At 42.0% G+C, this 19,586-nt stretch overlaps 1 protein-coding gene across 1 annotated transcript in view; it reads left to right on the plus strand.

The window, feature by feature from the left end:
• LOC119417244 (neural cell adhesion molecule L1.1) overlaps nucleotides 1–19,586 on the plus strand; it is an 86,526-nt gene that overhangs the window by 45,665 nt on the left and 21,275 nt on the right. Inside the window, exons 10-23 of the mRNA XM_037684456.1 lie at nucleotides 1,179–1,310; nucleotides 3,699–3,842; nucleotides 3,926–4,037; nucleotides 6,107–6,267; nucleotides 6,348–6,507; nucleotides 8,412–8,542; nucleotides 8,619–8,720; nucleotides 10,269–10,475; nucleotides 10,875–10,945; nucleotides 11,036–11,261; nucleotides 11,793–11,899; nucleotides 11,980–12,244; nucleotides 12,479–12,601; nucleotides 19,102–19,278. Of these exons, the coding sequence (XP_037540384.1) occupies nucleotides 1,179–1,310; nucleotides 3,699–3,842; nucleotides 3,926–4,037; nucleotides 6,107–6,267; nucleotides 6,348–6,507; nucleotides 8,412–8,542; nucleotides 8,619–8,720; nucleotides 10,269–10,475; nucleotides 10,875–10,945; nucleotides 11,036–11,261; nucleotides 11,793–11,899; nucleotides 11,980–12,244; nucleotides 12,479–12,601; nucleotides 19,102–19,278 (2,118 nt within the window). The remainder of the gene's footprint in view (nucleotides 1–1,178; nucleotides 1,311–3,698; nucleotides 3,843–3,925; nucleotides 4,038–6,106; nucleotides 6,268–6,347; nucleotides 6,508–8,411; nucleotides 8,543–8,618; nucleotides 8,721–10,268; nucleotides 10,476–10,874; nucleotides 10,946–11,035; nucleotides 11,262–11,792; nucleotides 11,900–11,979; nucleotides 12,245–12,478; nucleotides 12,602–19,101; nucleotides 19,279–19,586) is intronic.

The following is a 19,586-nucleotide window of genomic DNA, read 5'->3' on the forward strand; positions in this document are numbered from 1 at the left end:
TGGCTGATTGAAAAACTACAGTATATTTTCCTTTCTTTTTTGTTGATTTTAAGGACAGTTTAAATGTAGCTGGTTGAGAGAATGCAGACATAAAAATAATGGGAAATAGCAAACAACAAATTTGTTTTCTCCAGGTCTTGCGATCAACTAGATCAGTCCGAGATCAACATAATGGGCATCTCTGTTGTAAGATGTACTGTAGTCCCCTCCATGACTCTTAACTGTAGATGTCAGTCACATGAAATGTGGCTAGGTTAGCTACACAGTCAATACAGTTCCATTTTAGTTTTGTCTTATTAAGTCCTCATCAATGAAATGGATCAAATGTAAGACAAATTATTTTGAATTAGGATGTTATTTTGGTCCTGCTAGTGAGTCAGATCCTTTCAGGGTAGTACTCAGGCACAGCCAGGGCTAAATGTCACTGATTATTGTGACATGATCTCTGGCTCTCTCTGGAGTGGTTTGTAGGTGATTGTGAGCATCTGGGATGAGGATCAGCACTATCAGAATTTAAGATTGTGGTCCTCAGTCATAAGAGTGAACTTCCCTCTTTCAGTTGAGAAGGAGTTGCTGCCTCAAGCAGAGGAGTTCATTTAGTTTGAGGCATTGTTGAGAGAATTAGGGGAATGAGATCCACAAATGGATTGGTGAAGTTTTTGCAATATTATGTGCTCTGCTGCAGTCCATTGTGATGAAAAGCATTGTTTACTGGTCAGTCTACATTTCTACTCTCACCTATCATCACCAACTTTGGGTAGTAAATGAAAGAACGAGATTGCAGATAAAGGCAGTCAAAATGAGTTTTCAACAAAGGTGGCTGGAATCTCTCTTAGAGATTGGGTGAAAGGTTTAGTTTTCCAGGAGAGACTTGGAGTACAGTTGATGCTCCTCCATGTCAAGAGGAGCCTGTTGAGGTAGTTGGAGCACCTGGTAAGGATGCCCCCTGGACCTCCTTAATGAGTGTTCTGGACATGTCTAACTGGAACGAGACTGGAAAGATCCAAGACATGCCAGATGGATTATGTCTCTCAGCTGGCCTGGAAACACATTGGAACTATGACATATTTTGTTTCCTACATATTTGTCATCACTTACAAATATTTTAGCTCATTTTTGGACTTTTTTTTTCTTCAATTTGCTTTGATCTCCTTGATTGTTGGATTTGTTTTTTCTAGCGGCTCCCTACTGGTTTAAGGAGCCCCAAGACCTAATGTACACGCCAGGGGAAACTGTACGACTAGACTGCCTGGCTAAGGGAAGTCCAGAGCCCATCATCACATGGAACATCAATGGACAAACGCTAGCAGGTATGAAAGTATCCAAAGTCTTCTGCATTAGATAGTGTAGGGTATGTGGTTTGTGTTTCCTTGTGTCTGGCCCATCTTGTGTTGTGTTTATGTCTTGCATCCTCTTGATCCACGTAATCTGTCTTTTGTGTTTTCCTAGTGTGGGGCTCCATCTTGTGTTGTGTCTCTGTCCTGCTCCCTTGTGTTTAATTTTTTCTATTTCCCCACACCTGTGAAGCTCACAGATGTTGTCTGTTAGTCCTCATTTGTATCTGTATTTAACCCTGTGTGTTTGTCTTACCCCTTGTCCTGGCATTGTTATCTGTCCACTAGTGATGCCTTGTTCTGCTCTCTGTGAATTCCCTGATGACTCATGTAAGTTTTGCTGCCCTGTTCAGCCTTTTGTTTTTGTAAATAAATTCTTTATTTAATAATTCTCCTGAGTCCTCGACTGCCTGCACCACTGGGTTTACCAGCTCCAGCCCCTCATGACAGATAATGTTTTGTTTTCTTAAATTGTTTGGGAAAAATAATAAGTGTAGTTCCATATACATTTTGTCTGCCTACATCCTGCTGGGCATTAGGGCGTCTGTGGCTGAGTGGTGAGCAGTCTTCCTCCAGTGCAAGAGTTGGGGGTTCATCTCAATCAGCCATCACATACCAAGTGTCCCTGGCAAGACACTGAAACCCTCGTTGCCTCCAATGTGTGTCCAATTGGTGTATGAATGTGATAAAGCACTGATTAGTCTTTTTAGAATAATTTGTTCAATTAGCTTTGTAGAGATCTAGAGTGCTGTGAATGCGTAAATAAGGGCACAGATTGTGTTGTAAAGCACTTTGAGTATATTTATAAGATAGAAAAGCAGTATATAATTACATTATTGCTCTGACTTGGAAACTTTTCACAGCAATTGTTTTAGTGTTTTACAGTGTTTTTATTAACTGTCTTCACCATAGTTGGGAAGACCTCAGTATCTGCTACGGGGTTATTGGTTCGACTAGTCGACCACTCAACTAGTTGATTCTAGGACATCTTGCGAATTTTAAAATTTCACGTCGACTAGCACCACGCACCACTGTCGGTGGAGAATCCACCACCACGCACCACCACCAGTGGAGAAACCACCACCGCTGGTGTGCACCACCACCAGTGGAGAATCCACTACCACGCACCACAGCCTGTGGAGAATCTACTACTGCACACCACCACCGGTGGAGAATCCACCACCATGCACCACTGCCGGTGTGCACCATGTAGCACCGCCAGTGGAGAATCCACCGCTGCGCACCACCGCCACAGTGGTTTATTTTATTTAGTGGATAAAATAAAACTAACTTTTGCAGCTTCATAGTAGTTTTGGTTTTCCTGTGACTTATTTGCAGAATGATAAATGGTAGGAGCATAAATATACACTCCCAATGTTTTTTTTGTTCTTTTTTTGTTAATAATAAATTAAGTTTTTTTGTGAATGTGATATAGCGTCTTGAGTTTCTATAATGTCACATTGACTAGTCGACGGCGACTCAACTTTTATCACGTGGAAGTCGACTTTAAAAAATATGTAGTCATTCAAACCCTACTACCATATGTACTTACAGTTCATAAAGTACATACAGTACATGAGTACCCATCCAAATTTTTCCAGTTACTGTTTACCAAGGTATTTTGAGGTTTGTCTCCAGTCCTAAGACACTGTTTACAGTGTCCTGAAGTTCATCAGTCAGAACTGAAAAAGGGAATAAAACATTCAGCTTTGCTGCCCCCTCACCGTGGAACACCCAAACTATAACTGCCGGGCCTCATGTATTTTAGGGCATTTAGTTCGGTCCTGAAAGATAGTTAGAAAGACCTCTGAACGATGCCTATGTTTAGAACCATTGCCTGTCTTACCCACTGTCTGTAATTTAATCATTGCTTGTGTTTTAACTGTTGCTTGTGCTTATGCTATGCCTGTTCATGTGCCTGTTCAAAACTTCATGTGGGTATAACATTGTTTTAACCTTTATTGTTAATTGCTGTTTTGTGATGGATGCTGCTGACCTCTTGGCCAGGCCACCCTTGGAAAAAAAATCTTGGTTCTCAGTGGGTTTTTATCTGGTTAAATAAAGATGATGAAAGGTGATACAACATAGAATGATTAATGTAAACTCTAGAAAAACTCAATGTAAAAAAAATCACTGTAAATGTTGGAAAAGTTGTGTCACAAATATATACAGTAGTCCCTCGTTTATCGCGTGTGTTAGGTTCTAGCAGAAGCCCCAGATGAAACACATAAGACAGGCATCAGCAGTGGATGGAGGCTCAGCTCCTGGAACAGCTGCTTCTATCTATTGTTGTCTTTTCCAATTGTTTTACTCACTCATTCATTTGCTTCAATTGATTTTAATGTTTTCTAAAAATGTGTGTAGATGTGGATGATGACCCTCGACGCACCATAACAAGCAGTGCATTGATACTAAGGGATGTAGAACTTGCTGACACAGCTGTGTATCAGTGTGAAGCCACCAACAAGCATGGCTCCATTCTGCTCAATGTCCAATTGTTTGTTGTTGGTATGTACACATGTTTATTGGTCATTAGTTATTCTAATAAAATGTTTAATTTAGTTAGTTACTTTTTGAATCTTTTGTCTCAGAACTTGCTCCAGAAATTTTGTCCTCTGACGGGGTTGTGTACAAGGTCTTTGAAGGCGGAGACATCCAGATGCACTGTGAGTCTTTTGGCTCACCCCGACCAAATATTACATGGTGAGAAGGATAATTTCCTCCTTTAAAAATATAAATAATGTATCCATGGTGTCAACTTGAACAAAGCTTAATACCTTGACTTCTAAAATTAAATATGTTTTAGTTTGGATTTCATTGGAGCTTTCCTCCTGATATATTCCAGAATCGTAGTTGTTTCATCCTGTGTAGTGGCTCAGATGCTCAGTAGTCCTCTGCTTCCCTCCTTTCTCTTAGTGTATAGTTTCAGGTTGCTGGACTTGGACTAAAATCCATGACACATTGTGAGGAGCATTAGAGTCTTGATGTCAGTGGCTTGTATCTCTTCCTTTGGCCAGGCTATTATACCAGCTGGGTATCTGATGACAGTCACTGCATGGTATGCATGATGATTTGGCCTTTGTTCTTGCAATTCAGCTCGCTCTTTAGAACCTGCCTTATTCTGTAGGTACTTGGTTTTGGCTGACTTTTTCATCATGATTGCCATTTGCTTGTGGGATTCCAAGGTATTTATAGCTGTCCTAGACACCAGCAATGTTGCCTTCAGGTAGTTCAACCCCTTCAGTTGTGATCACCTTGCCTCCCTTGAAAACCATTCCACTGCATTTATTTAGTCTGAATGGCATTCCAATATCCTTGCTGTATATCCTGGTGAGGTGGATCACTGAGTCAATGTCTAACTCATTTCTGGCATTCAGCTTAATGTCATCCATGTAGAGGAGGTAACTGATGATTGTTCCACTTTGGTACTGGTATCCATAGCCACTTTTTGCAATGATCTGATTGAGATGGCTGAGGCCTATGCAGAACAGGAGTGGGGACACCTCGCCACATTACATGTGGCCGGGTGTATGTCACATTTGATGCTGACTTGTGCAATTGGCTTTGAATTTGCCTCAAGAGTTGTCTTCCACATTTCCATTGAGTTCTTCATAAAGGCTCTTAAGTGTCATTTTTAATATACTGTTTCAAGCACATCAGTATTCATGTGTGTGGCATGGAGTCATAAGCTTTCCTGTAGTCAATCCAGGCTGTGCACAGGCTTGTCTGTCTGGTCTTACAGTTTTGAGCTATGGTTTTGTTGACCAGTAGCTGATGCTTGGCAGGGTCCTCAATACTGTAGAAGCTGCACAGATCCAGCTATCTATATCTCCCTCTATGCTAGAGGCAGCAGCTCAATAACAATCTGGAGATTGTCCTAGAGAGAGCAATCCACCCTATTCTTACTGAGAACCATGGCCTCAGATTTGGAGGTGCTTATCCTCATTTCAGCTGCTTCACACTAGGCTGCAAATTACTCCAGTGAGAGCTGAAGATAACAGTATGATGAGGCCAACAGAACCACACCATCCACAATGAGCAGAGACCAAATCCTGAGGCCACTGAACCAGACTCACCGGGAAATTCTGTTCATAAACGGTATGAACAGAATTGGTGACAATGGGCAGCCCTGGGGGAGTCCAACTCTCACTCTGAAGGGGTCCGGCTTACTGCCAGCAATGCAAACCAAACTCTTGCACCGCTTGTATAGGGACTGGATGGTTCGGTTGATCTGGAATAAAGTCAGAATTTGCTTTAATAAAGTATTATTTTAGGAGTAAGTACAGTTAAACAAGGAACTAAATGCCTTTTAATTTTTTATATTTCTCCACTGCAGATTTTTCCCAGTTAAATTGTGCAAGACATGTCACATAAAGAGGGGAAATTATTTAATATGATTCATCATGGTTTAAATTTTACATTAAAAACCTTGCATTTTTATCATGGGGGTGTAGACTTTTTATATCCACTTTAGATCAAGTGGGCTAGGTGCTCTCAGTTAGATACTGTAAATAAACAAGATTGGAATTATAAAGGTTTCACATTGTTCTTTTACAAATAAAAAAGAAGGTTTCACATTCTAACCATGGTCTTAAAATAGATTTTTCTGTTCTCACTAAATGAGTGAAAACATCCTATATGGACTGTTCTGCAGTTACCACTGATATACCTAATGCTGGAATAAAACTTTTGAGTTTAACTTTACTTTTGAAGTTGCAGCTGCACCTCTGATTATCATTTGTAATTGATATGTTTACTGTATGTGTCTGCAGGGTGAGTGAGGATATGATTTCTTTGATATTAGATCCTCGAGTTTCTTTTTTAACTAATGGGACAATGGAGCTGGTGAATGCTACGCACGAAGATCGCGGAGTGTACACTTGCTCTGTCAAAAACACGGACATCTTCATCACTGCAAACTTGGAAGTCTTCAGTAAGTCTTGCACATAATTTGGTGACAAACAGCAGAACTATATAAAATATTGCTGTCCTGTATTTTTTTCTTTTTCTCAGATCGAACAGTGATATTTTTGGGCCCCCAGGATGAACGCGTCCTCAGAGGAAGTACTGCTTTCCTGCATTGTCTCTTCTACAGGGATCCTCGACTGCATGATTACAAGGTTGAATGGAGAAAGAATGGACACACGCTACTTGAGTCATCACGGGACGACAAGTAAAGTTACACTCACAATATGGCGGTCACTCAGGGACACAGTTACAGCATTATTAGAGTAGAAGAAGACTTTTAGAGCAGAAGCATGTCTAGAGATTTGTTTAGGGGTAAAATTTATTGTTGCAGGAAATCATTACCATTAGACAAATTATTTTTTATTTAACCTTTATACAATGGAAGTCTCCTTGAGTCACGAGGACTCATTTTCAAGAGAGACCTGTTTTAGACAGAGAACATATACAGACAACAATATACAACAATGAAAAGCAATTAAAATAAAAACATTGTTATAAAAACAATAAAAATCAAAGTGCCATATAAAATAAGGTAAAATACTAAAACCTAGAACATATTTGCTTAGATTTTCTTAATGACCTTATCAAATGTTTAAAATCCCTTAAAGAAATTGTTGGAGAATTTTTTTTTTTTTAATTATCATTATATTATGGCTGAGATGGCTGAGAACATCTTTCTGTAATGTGTGCACAAAACATTCTCTTGTCTCGGCCTGAAGGCCAGCTCACTGACTTGCAGTGCTTCACTGGTGTTGACGCTATGAGAACATGCCCAAAGCATTCTCTTATCTCTATCTGGAGGCCGACTTGCCAATGGCCATAGATCTTGTCTATCCGTCTGACTGCAGCTGGCTATGAGGGACGCCTGCTGGACTCTGCTGCTGTATAAAAGTCTGCAGCAAACTATTCGATGACCATTCTGTGACATGTTCCATGCATTGTGTATCTGTGTATTTGTGTAGGTAATCTGTCTTGAGTGAGTCCTTGCAAGTAAAATGATAGTTAAAAGTCCACTCCTGGCATGGAGTGTGGTTCTTTTATTTAAGTTAAGAAACAATATTTTTCTCCAACAGAAATCAAAGTGGACAGCTAATGATCTTGCAAGGTGTTCCATGTTACAGGAGCAGAGTAAGAAAAGGCCTTTTTGCCAAGTTCAGTCCATACTAAGGCAAAGCTATAGGTAATGATGGCCTGAGAGTGCACACTGTAACTGCACTAATGTTGTGACATGTGAGAGGAGATAAAAGAAGATAGCTGACCAAGGAGTGATTTGTAGAAGAAGATGTACCAGTGTGAGAACCCAAGTGTAGATATTGATGACCAACTGACCAATGAGTACAGAGTGCAGTGATGGGTAAGGTAGTTACGAGTTATGAACCTTAGAATGCTATGGTAGATGGCAACCAACATCTGCAAGGAGATGGCAGTGGCATTCTAGTAAATACCATCACCATAATTGATAGCTGGTAGGAAAGTGACAGCTACAAGGCATTTCCTGACATTCAGGGTTAAACAAGATCTATTTCTGAAAAAGGAAAATAATTTCTGTTTCAATTTCTTCATCAAGTTTTCAATTTGTGCCTTAAAAAAAGATGTGTATCAATTAAAATTCCCAAGTATTTGTAAGAATCCACAGACTCTATAGGAACACCAGGCATGGATGAGACAGGATGAAGATCTGCTGGCACCAACTTTCTGTTTGGAAACAACATCCCCTTGGCATTTATAATCATTTAGCACAAATTTGAGATGGAACAAGTCTGACCAAATGATGTTAAATGCAGACTGTAGAAGTTGGAAAACCTTGGCAACTGTGTTAGCTCGACAACAAACAATTGTATCATCAGCATAGAGATGCAAAGAGGCATCAGGAATGTTTTGACCTACATTACTTGTATAAATTGTAAAAAGACTGTCCCTAAAACTGAACCTTGTGGCACACCATTATTGACTGTTAAATAGCTAGATAATTCATGCCTTCAAGTTATTTGTCTATATAAAAGAATTACACAAATTATACAAAACAACTTTCGGTCAAGTGATTGACTAGAACAGGTCTCTATAGGACACAATATTTCTGAAATTGATTTGTATTGCTTGTGGTTTTAGGTACACTATGTTTGAGAATAACACATTGGGAGTGGTGAATGTCCAGCCAGAAGACACTGCAACTTATTCTTGTGAGGTTTACATTAAATCACTGGGCAGTGTAAGTGCAACTGGATCCATCACTGTAGTAGGTATGGCATTGCGTGTACTAACTAAAAGATCTGACTGTGTGTTGGCTGTGGATGACTGTTTCTGTTGGGCCCCTAGGTTCACCAGACCCTCCCAGCTCTGTGTCTCTGTTTGATATTGAGGATTACAGTGTCACTCTCAGCTGGACCCCAGGACCTTCACACAACAGTCCCATTACAGGTATGGAACATGCACACTAGTGGATAAACCATAGCTTGTATGCTGGTGCAGATTCAAAGTAATTTAGAACAAAGCAAATATAACAAAACAAACAAACAAAAAACAAAAAAAGAACTTTTATTTTGTAATATTTTGCTTCCCATCTTGGGAGCTTTCTCATTTTAAAACGGAGAAGAAGTGTCAAACTGCACATCTGAATTCCTCTTGGGTCAGCAATGATCCCTATTTATTTTAATGTCAATGGGTCAAAGGTCAAATACATAGTTGATCATGTGCTCCAACTACAATTGTTAAATATTGGAATGTCAACCTTCATAGCTGAACAGCTCATGGGCAAACATTATCCTTATTTATTTCAAGGTCACAGGGTTAAAGTTTAAGGTCACAGGTGACCCATTTTTTAAAACCTTTACTTTCTTTCAGCAGGTGGCTTTTTTGTTAAAATGTGTCTATGATACAGCTTAAAATTCCAGTAACCTAAAATTGTCTATCTCTTTGTTACATTGTCCTGATGCATGCTCAATAATCCAGATAGCTAAATCTAACAAAGTTGTCAGGTCCTCTGGATGGATTCTTCATTGTTGATATGTTTTGTTTTAGCTAAAAGTCTTCTTCAGTCAGAGGAGCTGCAAAAAACTGTCTTATAAATAGCACCTTCTCATAGTGGCTCAACCAGTTTGCTGGTGACATCCAGAACTAGCTGTTCACATGTAGAAGGAGGACAATGAGCCTAACAACTGCTCATTGGTGCCCTAACTTTTGGGACGGCCCATGTAGGATATCCACATTGCTCCAGAGCCCGTTTTGTGTGGGGTTTCTCCTTCTGTCTGGCTCCTGAGTTAGTGGGGACGCTGTCTGTGGTACAGAGTCCTAATGCCTCCTAACTTATGCTCCAGTGGGTAATGGGAAACAAACTGCAAGTATTGGTCTGTGTGGGTGGGTTTGCAGTACACATCCATTTGCAAATGTCCTCTATTGAGACCTCACAGTCTGAGATAGCCAACCTGCCATTTTTTAGATCTTCTCATGTGAACTTTATATATTTACATCCTCAGAGTTGATGTGATAAGTGATAATGTGAAACTTTGATCCTAAGTTGATCTGCTTCAAACTCTGTAATTTTCATGTTGCGGTAACACTACATACTGAAATGTTCATCAAAATCTATCAACCATCCCATAAGATATTTTGCTAAAAAGCTGAATTAACTCTAGTAGATATCGGTAATGTTTTGGCAAAAAACAGTTCCTGCACAATGAGATGGCTCTCAGTGTCTGTATTAGGGATGACGCTCAACTTCTAACATGTTGAAATGGAGCTCAGTAGCTATAAAATTGTCTGAATCAAAACCTTTTTGTTTTTGCTTAAATTGGTAGACAACCTGTAGCATTCAACTTGTTGGGGATTGACTCCAAGGGTTAATCACTCAAAGATTCAGATTGCTTTCAGAACTTTTTTCTGGTTTGTAAGATATTTTGCTAATGCTGCAGACAAATGAACCTAGATATTGCATGAACATTTATTGAAAACAATTATGTCTCTTTCAAGAGTTCATTGTGGAAGTTCACGAAGAGCCACAGACAGCGAAAGGGAAACAAAAGTGGAAAAAGACAAAAGTTGTACCAGGGGACTTCAACCACGTACAGCTCATGCTCCAGCCCTTCTGTATCTACCGGTTCCGAGTCATTGCTGTTAATGACATTGGAAGAAGTGACCCCAGTGAACCTACAGAGGACCACAGTACACCACCAGCTGGTAATTGGCACCATCCACCATAACACAGCACATAAGGGTGGAGAGAGACACAGTCCTGAAGGGGAATAGGTACAAGTAGGAGTTATCCCAGTTCTTTGTCTTCTTAGTTTAGTGAATGTAGTATATTCTTGGTTCATGACTTGGATCTTACTAATGTTTTTCTCTACAATTTCTGTTTTTGTTGGATGTAACTGGGACCCTGTGTACACAGTTTTGTTCCACCTCATGTACCACGTGTGGTGTGTATGACAAATAAATATCTCTGACTCTGAAAATACAGCTGGAACCACTGCTATAGCAGACAGTACCCAGGGTGGATGTTTTTTAAGGCCCTTGGAGCCCAAAGGTAATTGCCTGCATTTCTAGTTAGTTTGTGTTTACTCTTTTTTCCTTTCACAGTTCCCGGTGAAAACCCCACTGGAGTTCGCAGTAACTCATCAGACCCAGGGACTCTGATTATCACCTGGGATGTAAGTTATTAGGTTGTGTACATCTGTGTATGTATTAATTTTTCCCAACGAAGTTTAATACAAATATATCTATTTTACACACCATTTCAGAAAATGGAACACCGCTTGCATAATGGTCAGGACTTTCAGTACAAAGTGTACTGGCGGGAGGCTCAAGAGAAAAAACAAATCTGGAACTCAGCCTACATAAAATCTCCACCTTTTCAAATAAACAACACAGGAACCTACATGCCATTTGAAATTAAAGTCCAGGCTGTGAACACAGTTGGGACAGGACCGTCACCAGAGTCCAAGATCGGACACTCCGGAGAGGACAGTATGTTTCCTGATCTTTTTTGGTTCTTTCATGCCAGTTTCAGTGTCAGGTGGTCATGAACCGAAGTCTCCAAATCTCCAAATAAAACTAAACAAATTACATTTTATGTGAAAATGCAGTGGGAATGTTGAGTGCAAAAGGATTTTGCTGAACGTTGTCAACAAAACTGAATCTGAGTGTTAAAGGAGTGGTACAATAGCTGAAAGCTAAATGAAGCAGAACAATAGCTGAATGCTAGTGTGTTGCCTCGAACAAGCAAAAAAAAAACATTTTTTTTAATAAAATAAATAAAACTACTTATTTTCTTCTACATAGTGTAACTCCTAAACACTTGAATATCTTGTACCAAAAACATTAAGATTTATTTACATTCCTTGTTCAATTCCAGTCCAGGAAAACACTCATCTCCAAAACTACAAATATTCACAATTCAAATTCCTCAGCAACAGGAGACATCAGTCTACTGCTTGGAAGGCTGATGTCTCAGCCAACAATACTTTCTGAGTCATCTTTTTGTTCCCCCTCTCTCAGAGCCAGAGGAGGCACCCACTGGAGTTGCATGTGTTGTAACAAACAGCACAGTCAAAGTTTCATGGAATGAAGCCCAGAGTGTTAGAGGTCAACTGAAGGGATACAAGGTACTAGTTATTATTATTACAACAAGTCTACTGACTAAATAACTGCAGAAAACATCACCTTCATTCTCTGTGTTTGTCAGATTTACATCAGGAGATTGGGTCCTCTGAACAGAAGAGGCAGGAGGTCTCTCAGCAAACATCACCACATAGATGAAAGAGGGAGAATGGGACACCAAAGGCTAAAAGAGGATGACAGCTGGGTGGTTGAAGTTCTTGGTTCAAATACTTCTGCTGAGCTGACTGAACTGCGTCTGTTCTCTCAGTATGAACTGTGGATCACAGCATTCAACAAAAAAGGAGAGAGTCCTCCCTCTAAACCTGTAGAGTTCAACACCCCCGAGGGAGGTCAGTTCAAATCAGACGTTACTTATTTTACAGTACAAAAGTCCATCCATCATCCTGATGCATGCTCAATCCATTGTCCCTGATGCTAGATCGATCCTCTTTACACACTTCTTCGTTTTGGGGTCACGGGGGTCACTGGTGCCCATATCTATTTATTTTATCAATTTATCTGCCTCAAGGCTCCAGTTTCAGCTATCATGAAATATTTTAACCACATTCTATATGTGTGTGTAGTTCCTGGTCCACCTGCTTCTCTAAGGTTTGAAAGCCCTACAGATACATCAGTCATTCTCTACTGGACTCCTCCACTGGAAATCAATGGCAAACTCCTGGAATATGTGGTGCAGTACCAACAAGGTAAAGTTAGAATGTTTTGGAATAACTAACCTAATTCATTGCAAAAGCTGAATTTATGTTGTAAACACAGCCCTGATTTTATTATGTAAGGCAAAGTAATCATTTATAAATGGCAGCGGGGAACTCTCAAGGCCTTCAATTTCTTCAGAGAATGCCTAAGAATATAGCACAAATGGTTACATTTAGAACTTTAATTTAGTATTTCTTTTATATAAAAACATATTTTCAATCTAATTTTTATTATTCTTTTGTAATTTCTCCTATTTTCTGTAAACTACTTTGCAGTTGAGCAGAATATTTTTGAATTCATGAAAATACATTCAATTGGATTTACAGTATTTAGTTATTTATTTTGTCTCTAGGCAAAAACATAAGGAGCTCGTGCTTGTTAAGACTTCACTGTCAGGAGAGAAGGCTGAATTCAGAGTTTCTGCAGGATGAGTTTGTTTGATAACAGACAGGAAAAGTACCATACCACACCATACCATTTTATTTATAGAGCACTTAAAACAGCAACAAGGCCAACCAAAGTGCTGTACAAACAGAAAAACAGGCAACACACAAAGCAACATACAAAATGAAGTTAAATCAGAATATAGACATAAAAACGTTGCAGATAATAAATAAGACGACTAACCTGTGTGAAGTATACAGGTTCAAAACACAGATCATCTGGTGTTGAAAGCTGGGTTTTTACACGGGATTTGAAAACTGAGGGAGGGGGCTTGTCTGACAAGCAGAGGTAACTCGTTCCAAAATCTTGGGCCTGCTACAGAGAAGGCCCTGTCACCTCTGCGCTTAAGACGAGTTCCTGGAACTGTGAGGAGCAACTGAAAAGTAAGCAGTCAGAATGTTCTATACTGAGCAGGACCAAAACACAAGACTCAGGACTTTGGGAAGGCCTTAGATTTTTTTTGACCACATTATTTGTGATGCAGACACCACCAGGACACCTTAGGCTGCAGTTCGATGATCAACTCTGTTGTTGTCTTATATGATCTGCGGCCGCATGTCTTGGACACTCAGGTGAAGAGAGGGGTGGAGCTGTCCACTGACCACTACCTGGTGGTGAGTCGGCTCCGATAGTGGGGGAGGATGCCGGTCAGACCTGGCAGACCCAAACATATTGTGAGGGTCTGCTGGCAACGTCTGGCAGAGTCTCCCGTGAGACGGAGCTTTAACTCCCATCTCCGGGAGAGCTACGAACACGTTCCGGGGGAAGTGGGGGACAATGAATCCGAGTGGGCTATGTTCCACACCTCTATTGTCAAGGCGGCTTATTGGAGCTGTGGCTGCAAGGTTGTCGGTGCCTGTCGCGGTGGTAACCCTTGAACCCGGTGGTGGACACCGGTGGTGAGGGATGCTGTCAGGCTAAAGAAGGAGTCCTATCTGGCCTTTTTGGCCTGTGGGACCCTGGAAGCAGCTGATGGGTACCGGCAGTCCAAGTGGCATGCGGCTTGGGTTGTCACTGAGGCAAAAACCTGAGCATGGGAGGAGTTCGGAGAGGCCACAGAGAATGACTTCTGTATGGCTTCAAGGCGATTCTGGTCCACTATCCAGCGTCTCAGAGGGGGAAAGTGGTATGTTACCAACACTATTTATATTGGAGGTGGTGTGCTGCTGACCTCAACTCGGGATGTCGTGGGTCGGTGGGCAGAGTACTTCGAAGACCTCCTCAATCCCACCGGCACGTCTTCCATTGAGGAAGCGGAGCCTGGGGACTTTGGGTCAGCTCTCCAATCTCTGGTGCTGAGGTCACCGAGGAGGTTAAAAAGCTCCTCGGTGGCAGGGCCCCAGGGGTGGATGAGATTCGCCCGGAGTTCCTTAAGGCTCTGGATGTTGTGGGGTTGTGTTGGCTTACATGACTCTGCAATATTGTGTGGACATCGGGAGCAGTTCCCCTGGATTGGCAGACTGGGGTCGTGGTCCCCCTATTCAAAAAGTGGGACCATAGAGTGTGTTCCAACTACAGGGGGATCACACTTTTAAGCCTCCCTGGTAAGGTCTATTCAGGAGTTCTGGAGAGGAGGGTCCGTCAGATAGTCGAACCTCAGATTCAGGAAGAGCAGTGCATTTTTCATCCTGGTTGTGGAACACTGGACCAGCTCTACACCCTCAGCAGGGTCCTGGAGGGTGCGTGGGAGTTTGCCCAACCAGTCTACATGTGCTTTGTGGACTTGGAGAAGGCATTTGACCGTGTCCCTCGGGGAGCCCTGTGGGGGATACTCTGGGAGTATGGGGTACCAGGCCCTTTGATACGGGCTGTTAGGTCCCTGTACGACCGGTGTCAGAGCTTGGTCCGCATTGCCGGCAGTAAGTCGGGCTCGTTCCCAATGAGATTTGGACTCCGCCAAGGTTGTCCTTTGTCACCAATTCTGTTCATAACTTTTATAGACAGAATTTCTAGGTGCAGCTAAGGTGTTGAGGGGATCCGTTTTGGTGGCCTTAGGATTGTTTCTCTGTTTTTTGCAGATGATGTGGTCCTATTGGCTTCATCAAGTCGTGATCTACAGCTTTCGCTGGAGCAATTCACAGCTGAGTGTGATGCGGCTGGGATGAGGATCAGTTTCTCCAAATCCGAGGCCATGGTATTGAGCCGGGAAAGGGTAGAGTGCCCTCTCCGGGTCGGGGAGGAGGTCCTGTCCCACGTCGAGGAGTTCAAGTATCTCGGGGTCTTGTTCACAAATGAGGGAAAAATGGAGCGTGAAATCTATAGGCGGATAGGTGCAGCATCGGCAGTGAAGTGGGCGCTGCACCAGTCTGTTGTGGTGAAGAGAGAGCTGAGTCATAAGGTGAAGCTCTCAATTTACTGGTTGATCTACGTTCCTACCCTCATCTATGGTCATGAGCTTTGAGTTGTGACCGAAAGAATGAGATCATGGATACAGGCGGCCGAAATGAGTTTTCTCCACAGGGTGTCTGGGCTCTCCCTTAGAGATAGGGTGAGATGCTTGGTCATCCGGGAGGGACTCAGAGTAGAGCCGCTACTTCTCCATATCGAGAGGAGCCAGTTGAGGTGGCTTGGACATCTGGTTAGGATGCCTCCTGGATGCCTCCCTGGTGAGGTGTTCCGGGCACGTCCCACCGGTAGGATACCCAGAGGAAGACCCAGGACACGCTGGAGGGACTATGTTTCTCGACTGGCCTGGGAACGCCTTGGGATTCCCCCAGAGGAGCTGGCCCAAGTAGCTGGGTAGAGGGAAGTCTGGGCCTCCCTACTTAGGCTGCTAACCCCGCGACCCAACCCCGGATAAGTGGAAGAAAATGGATGGATGGATGGATGATTTGTGATGCATTAATTTGCAACTGCAATTCAAAAATCTCCAAAGACATTGTAGTTGCTCTAAAAAACTTAAGGTTAAATATCTGATTTAAGTTTACATTGATTACTTTTCATTAATAAAATTTGCGTTTTGGTTTCATTACATCCATTCATTCATTACCTTCCGCTTGTTCCAAAATTGGGTCGCGGAAGCAGCAGCTTGAGCAGGGAGGCCCAGACATCTTTTTCCACAGCCACCTCTTCCATCTCTTCCATGAGGATTCCAAGGAGTTCCCAGGCCAACTGAGAAACATAGTCTCTCCAGCGTGTCTTGGGTCTTCCCTGTAGTCTCTTCCCAGTTGGACATGCCCAAAGCACCTCCCTCAGGAGGCGCCCAGGGAGCATCCTTACCAGATGCCCGAACCACCTCAGCTGGCTCCTTTCGATGTGGAGCAGTGATTCTACTCAGAGCTGTCCCGAATAACAGAACTTCTCATCCTATCTCTAAGTGATAGTCCAACTACCCTGCGGCTGAAAGTCTTTTCAACCACCTATATGTACAATCTCATTCTTTCGGTCACTACCCAGAGCTCATGACCATAGGTGACGGTAGGAACGTAGACCGACCGGTAAACAGAGAGTTTTGCCTTACAGCTCTGCTTCCTCCCACAAAGACTTGCTGGTGGGATTGGGAAGAACAGAGAAGTATTCTTTCCACCTCCCAATGACATCACTGGTTGAGGTCAACAGCACCCCACCTTCACTGAACACATTGTTAGTAAAGAGCTGATTTCCCCATCTCAGCTGCCTGATGGTTTGCCAGAATTTATTCGGTGCTGACCGAGAGTCTTTATCCAATGTCTTACCGAACTCCTCCCATATCTGAGCTTTTGCCTCAGCAACAGCCAAGACTGCAGACCGCTTGGCCCTCCGGTACTCCTCAGTTGCCTCTGGAGTCCCATCAGCCAACAAGGACCAATAGGACTCTTTCTTCAGCTTGACAGACTCCCTATCCTGGTGTGTTCACCATCAAATTTGAGAATGGCCACTGCAAAAAGCACCAACAACCTTGTGGCTCAGCTCAAGGCAGCCACTTCAACAATTGAGTCACAGAACATGGCCCACTCAGACTCAATGTCACTCGCCTCAGCTGGGATGTGGAAACTGTACAACCATTACCATTCATCTCTCTGTTCGGGAAGGTTCCTGTGGATATGTCCCTAAGCAAGTACGAGAAGGATGTGATTGCTTTTGGCTCTCTTCTGGCCAGGAGGCTCATCTTGTACAATTGGAAGGACCCACACCCCGCAGCATATGTAAATTGGATAAGAGAAGTGTTGTGTCATATTAACCTAGAAAAAATTAGATATACCCTGAAGGGTTCAGTTAAAAGATTTTGGGACACTTGGCAGCCTTTTGTGGTGTAGATGGTAAACATGTCAACACCTGTTGAATTTATTTATGTGTGTGTGTGACTGATACAGTGTGGGAGGGGAGGGGTGGGATGGATTTCTGTTCTGTTTTCTTTTTTTTGTTGTTGCTTGTACATTTGGCACCAGGATGCCCTAAATCATAGATCAAAGATTGACTTTGTAGTTGTGTCATCTGATTTGCGGCCATTTGTTTTGGACACTCGGGTGAAGAGATGAGCTGAGCTGTCAAACGATCACCACCTGGTAGTGAGTTGGATTAGATGGCAGGGCAAGATGCCAGACAGACCTGATAGACCCAAACGTGTAGTGAGGGTTTGCTGGGAATGCATGGCTGAAGAAAGCGTCAGAAAGATCTTTAACTCACATCTCCGGGAGAGCTCTAACCACATATATCCCAGAGAAGGTGTCAAAAATAGATTGCCAAAAGGTCTGCAGTTTGGGACAGGTCCAGAATGTATGCAAGAGTGTAGCTTGAGTTTGTTTACAATTACATGCAGGGTCCAGGTCGGCTTTGATCTTGGCCAACTTGTTTTTGGACCTGTGCAGCCGGTGCACCACCTTGAATTGAATTACAGCATGTCTCAGACAGATTGAAGATGAGTAAATGTTCTTAATGATCTTTCACCAGATTGAGTCTGCTATGGATTCCTCCAAGTCTGTTTACCATTTCAGTTTAAGAGAGTCTAAGCTGGTCTCATAGTATGAAATGAGAAAAGCAGTGGTGTAGTCTACATTTTTGTACTGGGTATACTATGCTTAGAAACCAAAGTACACCAGTTAGTACAATGTATTCATCAATTTATTTAGCTTTTTAAGCATATTGAACATTTCAAAATTTCTCTGATGCTTATATTTGAATAAATGTACCACAAACTTTGTACCACAGTTGACTTTGTATTAAAAGCATGTTATAGATTTTATAAAACAGTATCAAAGCAAGACATGTTCAAGTATTAAGTAGTAAGTACTCAAGTATTAATTATACAAAAAACAGGTTGAACCAACTCAATGTGTCTAGAAAATGTTCTAAATGTGTTGACAATGACACATACCCAATATGTCACGTGTCATTGGGCACTTTTAAGTAGTTATACTGAAATTCCCAAGCCTTTCTAGTGGCGTATATCTGCATATAACATAGACTACACCACTGGAGCAGAGTATAGATCTTGCTGAGGGCCCCCTTAGTGTCAGAAGTGCATTCCAAAATCTTAACCACAAACTGTTTAGAGGGGTACAAAGGAAAACAATCAGTTAGACCTCTCATGATGAAATTTTTACAGAAACAGTATAAGTAAGTTAAATTTCATTGTAACTTTTTGAAATTACAAGTTTTATGTGAACGTACGCCTTTGTGAACCGCAGGGCACTCTAGGTAATCTTGGGACAGAAATAGGTGGTGTTTTTAAAGTTCTGTGTCCAGATGGGTTGCTCCTGTTGGTTCTGTTCAGTGTTGGGTTGGCATTTATGTTCAAGTTGTTGTTAGTGACTGTAAAAATATGACACCACCATGCCAGACCATTTACTTGATGAATAAAAAAAAGGAGAATAGATTTCCAGTGACTTAATTAAATCTAAAACTGAAACTAAAATTATGAATCCGCACGGTGGGTCCATGGAGTTTCTGATAACATCTAATAGTACAATATTATATCCTAACTGAAGGCCTGGATCACTCCATGGTACTCCAAATCACCACTCACGGTTAGCCAATAATAAACTGGTGTAAGAACTGAGGTCAAATACTAACAGACTGTGCATATTTAAAGTGTAACCTAGCTGACATGTTTGTGGTGTGTGTTTAGAGGTGGAAAGCCATGACAGCCCGCTGCAAATACACATGATCAGTGATCCAGATGTCAATTCCTCTGAGCTGAAAAGTCTGGACCCTAACAGCTATTACATCTTTAAAGTAATCGCGCGTACGGCAGCTGGAGATGGTCCACCCATAACCAAGAGGGGAGCCACCATGCATGAAGGAGGTAAGGCCACATTTTTGTAGTCTGCATCACATGTTCCGACATTAACATTCAGTCAAATTGCACAGTTGTTCATGCAAACCACGAAACTGAACCGGAATTACATTGGGCTGCCCATCAAAATCCAAGATGACTGCTACTATAAATGTCCTTCCATCCTGTGATAACTTGAAAGATAAGCAGTGCATTGACTTTAATTTCAGTAGGTGGCTGCATCTAGGCAAAAGAACGGTTCCTTTCAAAAAGTGGCTGCATCATAATCCAAGATGGCTGCCTCTAACTCACATAATTATATATAGGGCAAGAGCGCA

This window comes from Nematolebias whitei, chromosome 11, assembly GCF_014905685.2.
Source record: "Nematolebias whitei isolate Nwh7 chromosome 11, NemWhi1, whole genome shotgun sequence".
Classification (NCBI taxonomy): Eukaryota; Metazoa; Chordata; class Actinopteri; order Cyprinodontiformes; family Rivulidae; genus Nematolebias; species Nematolebias whitei.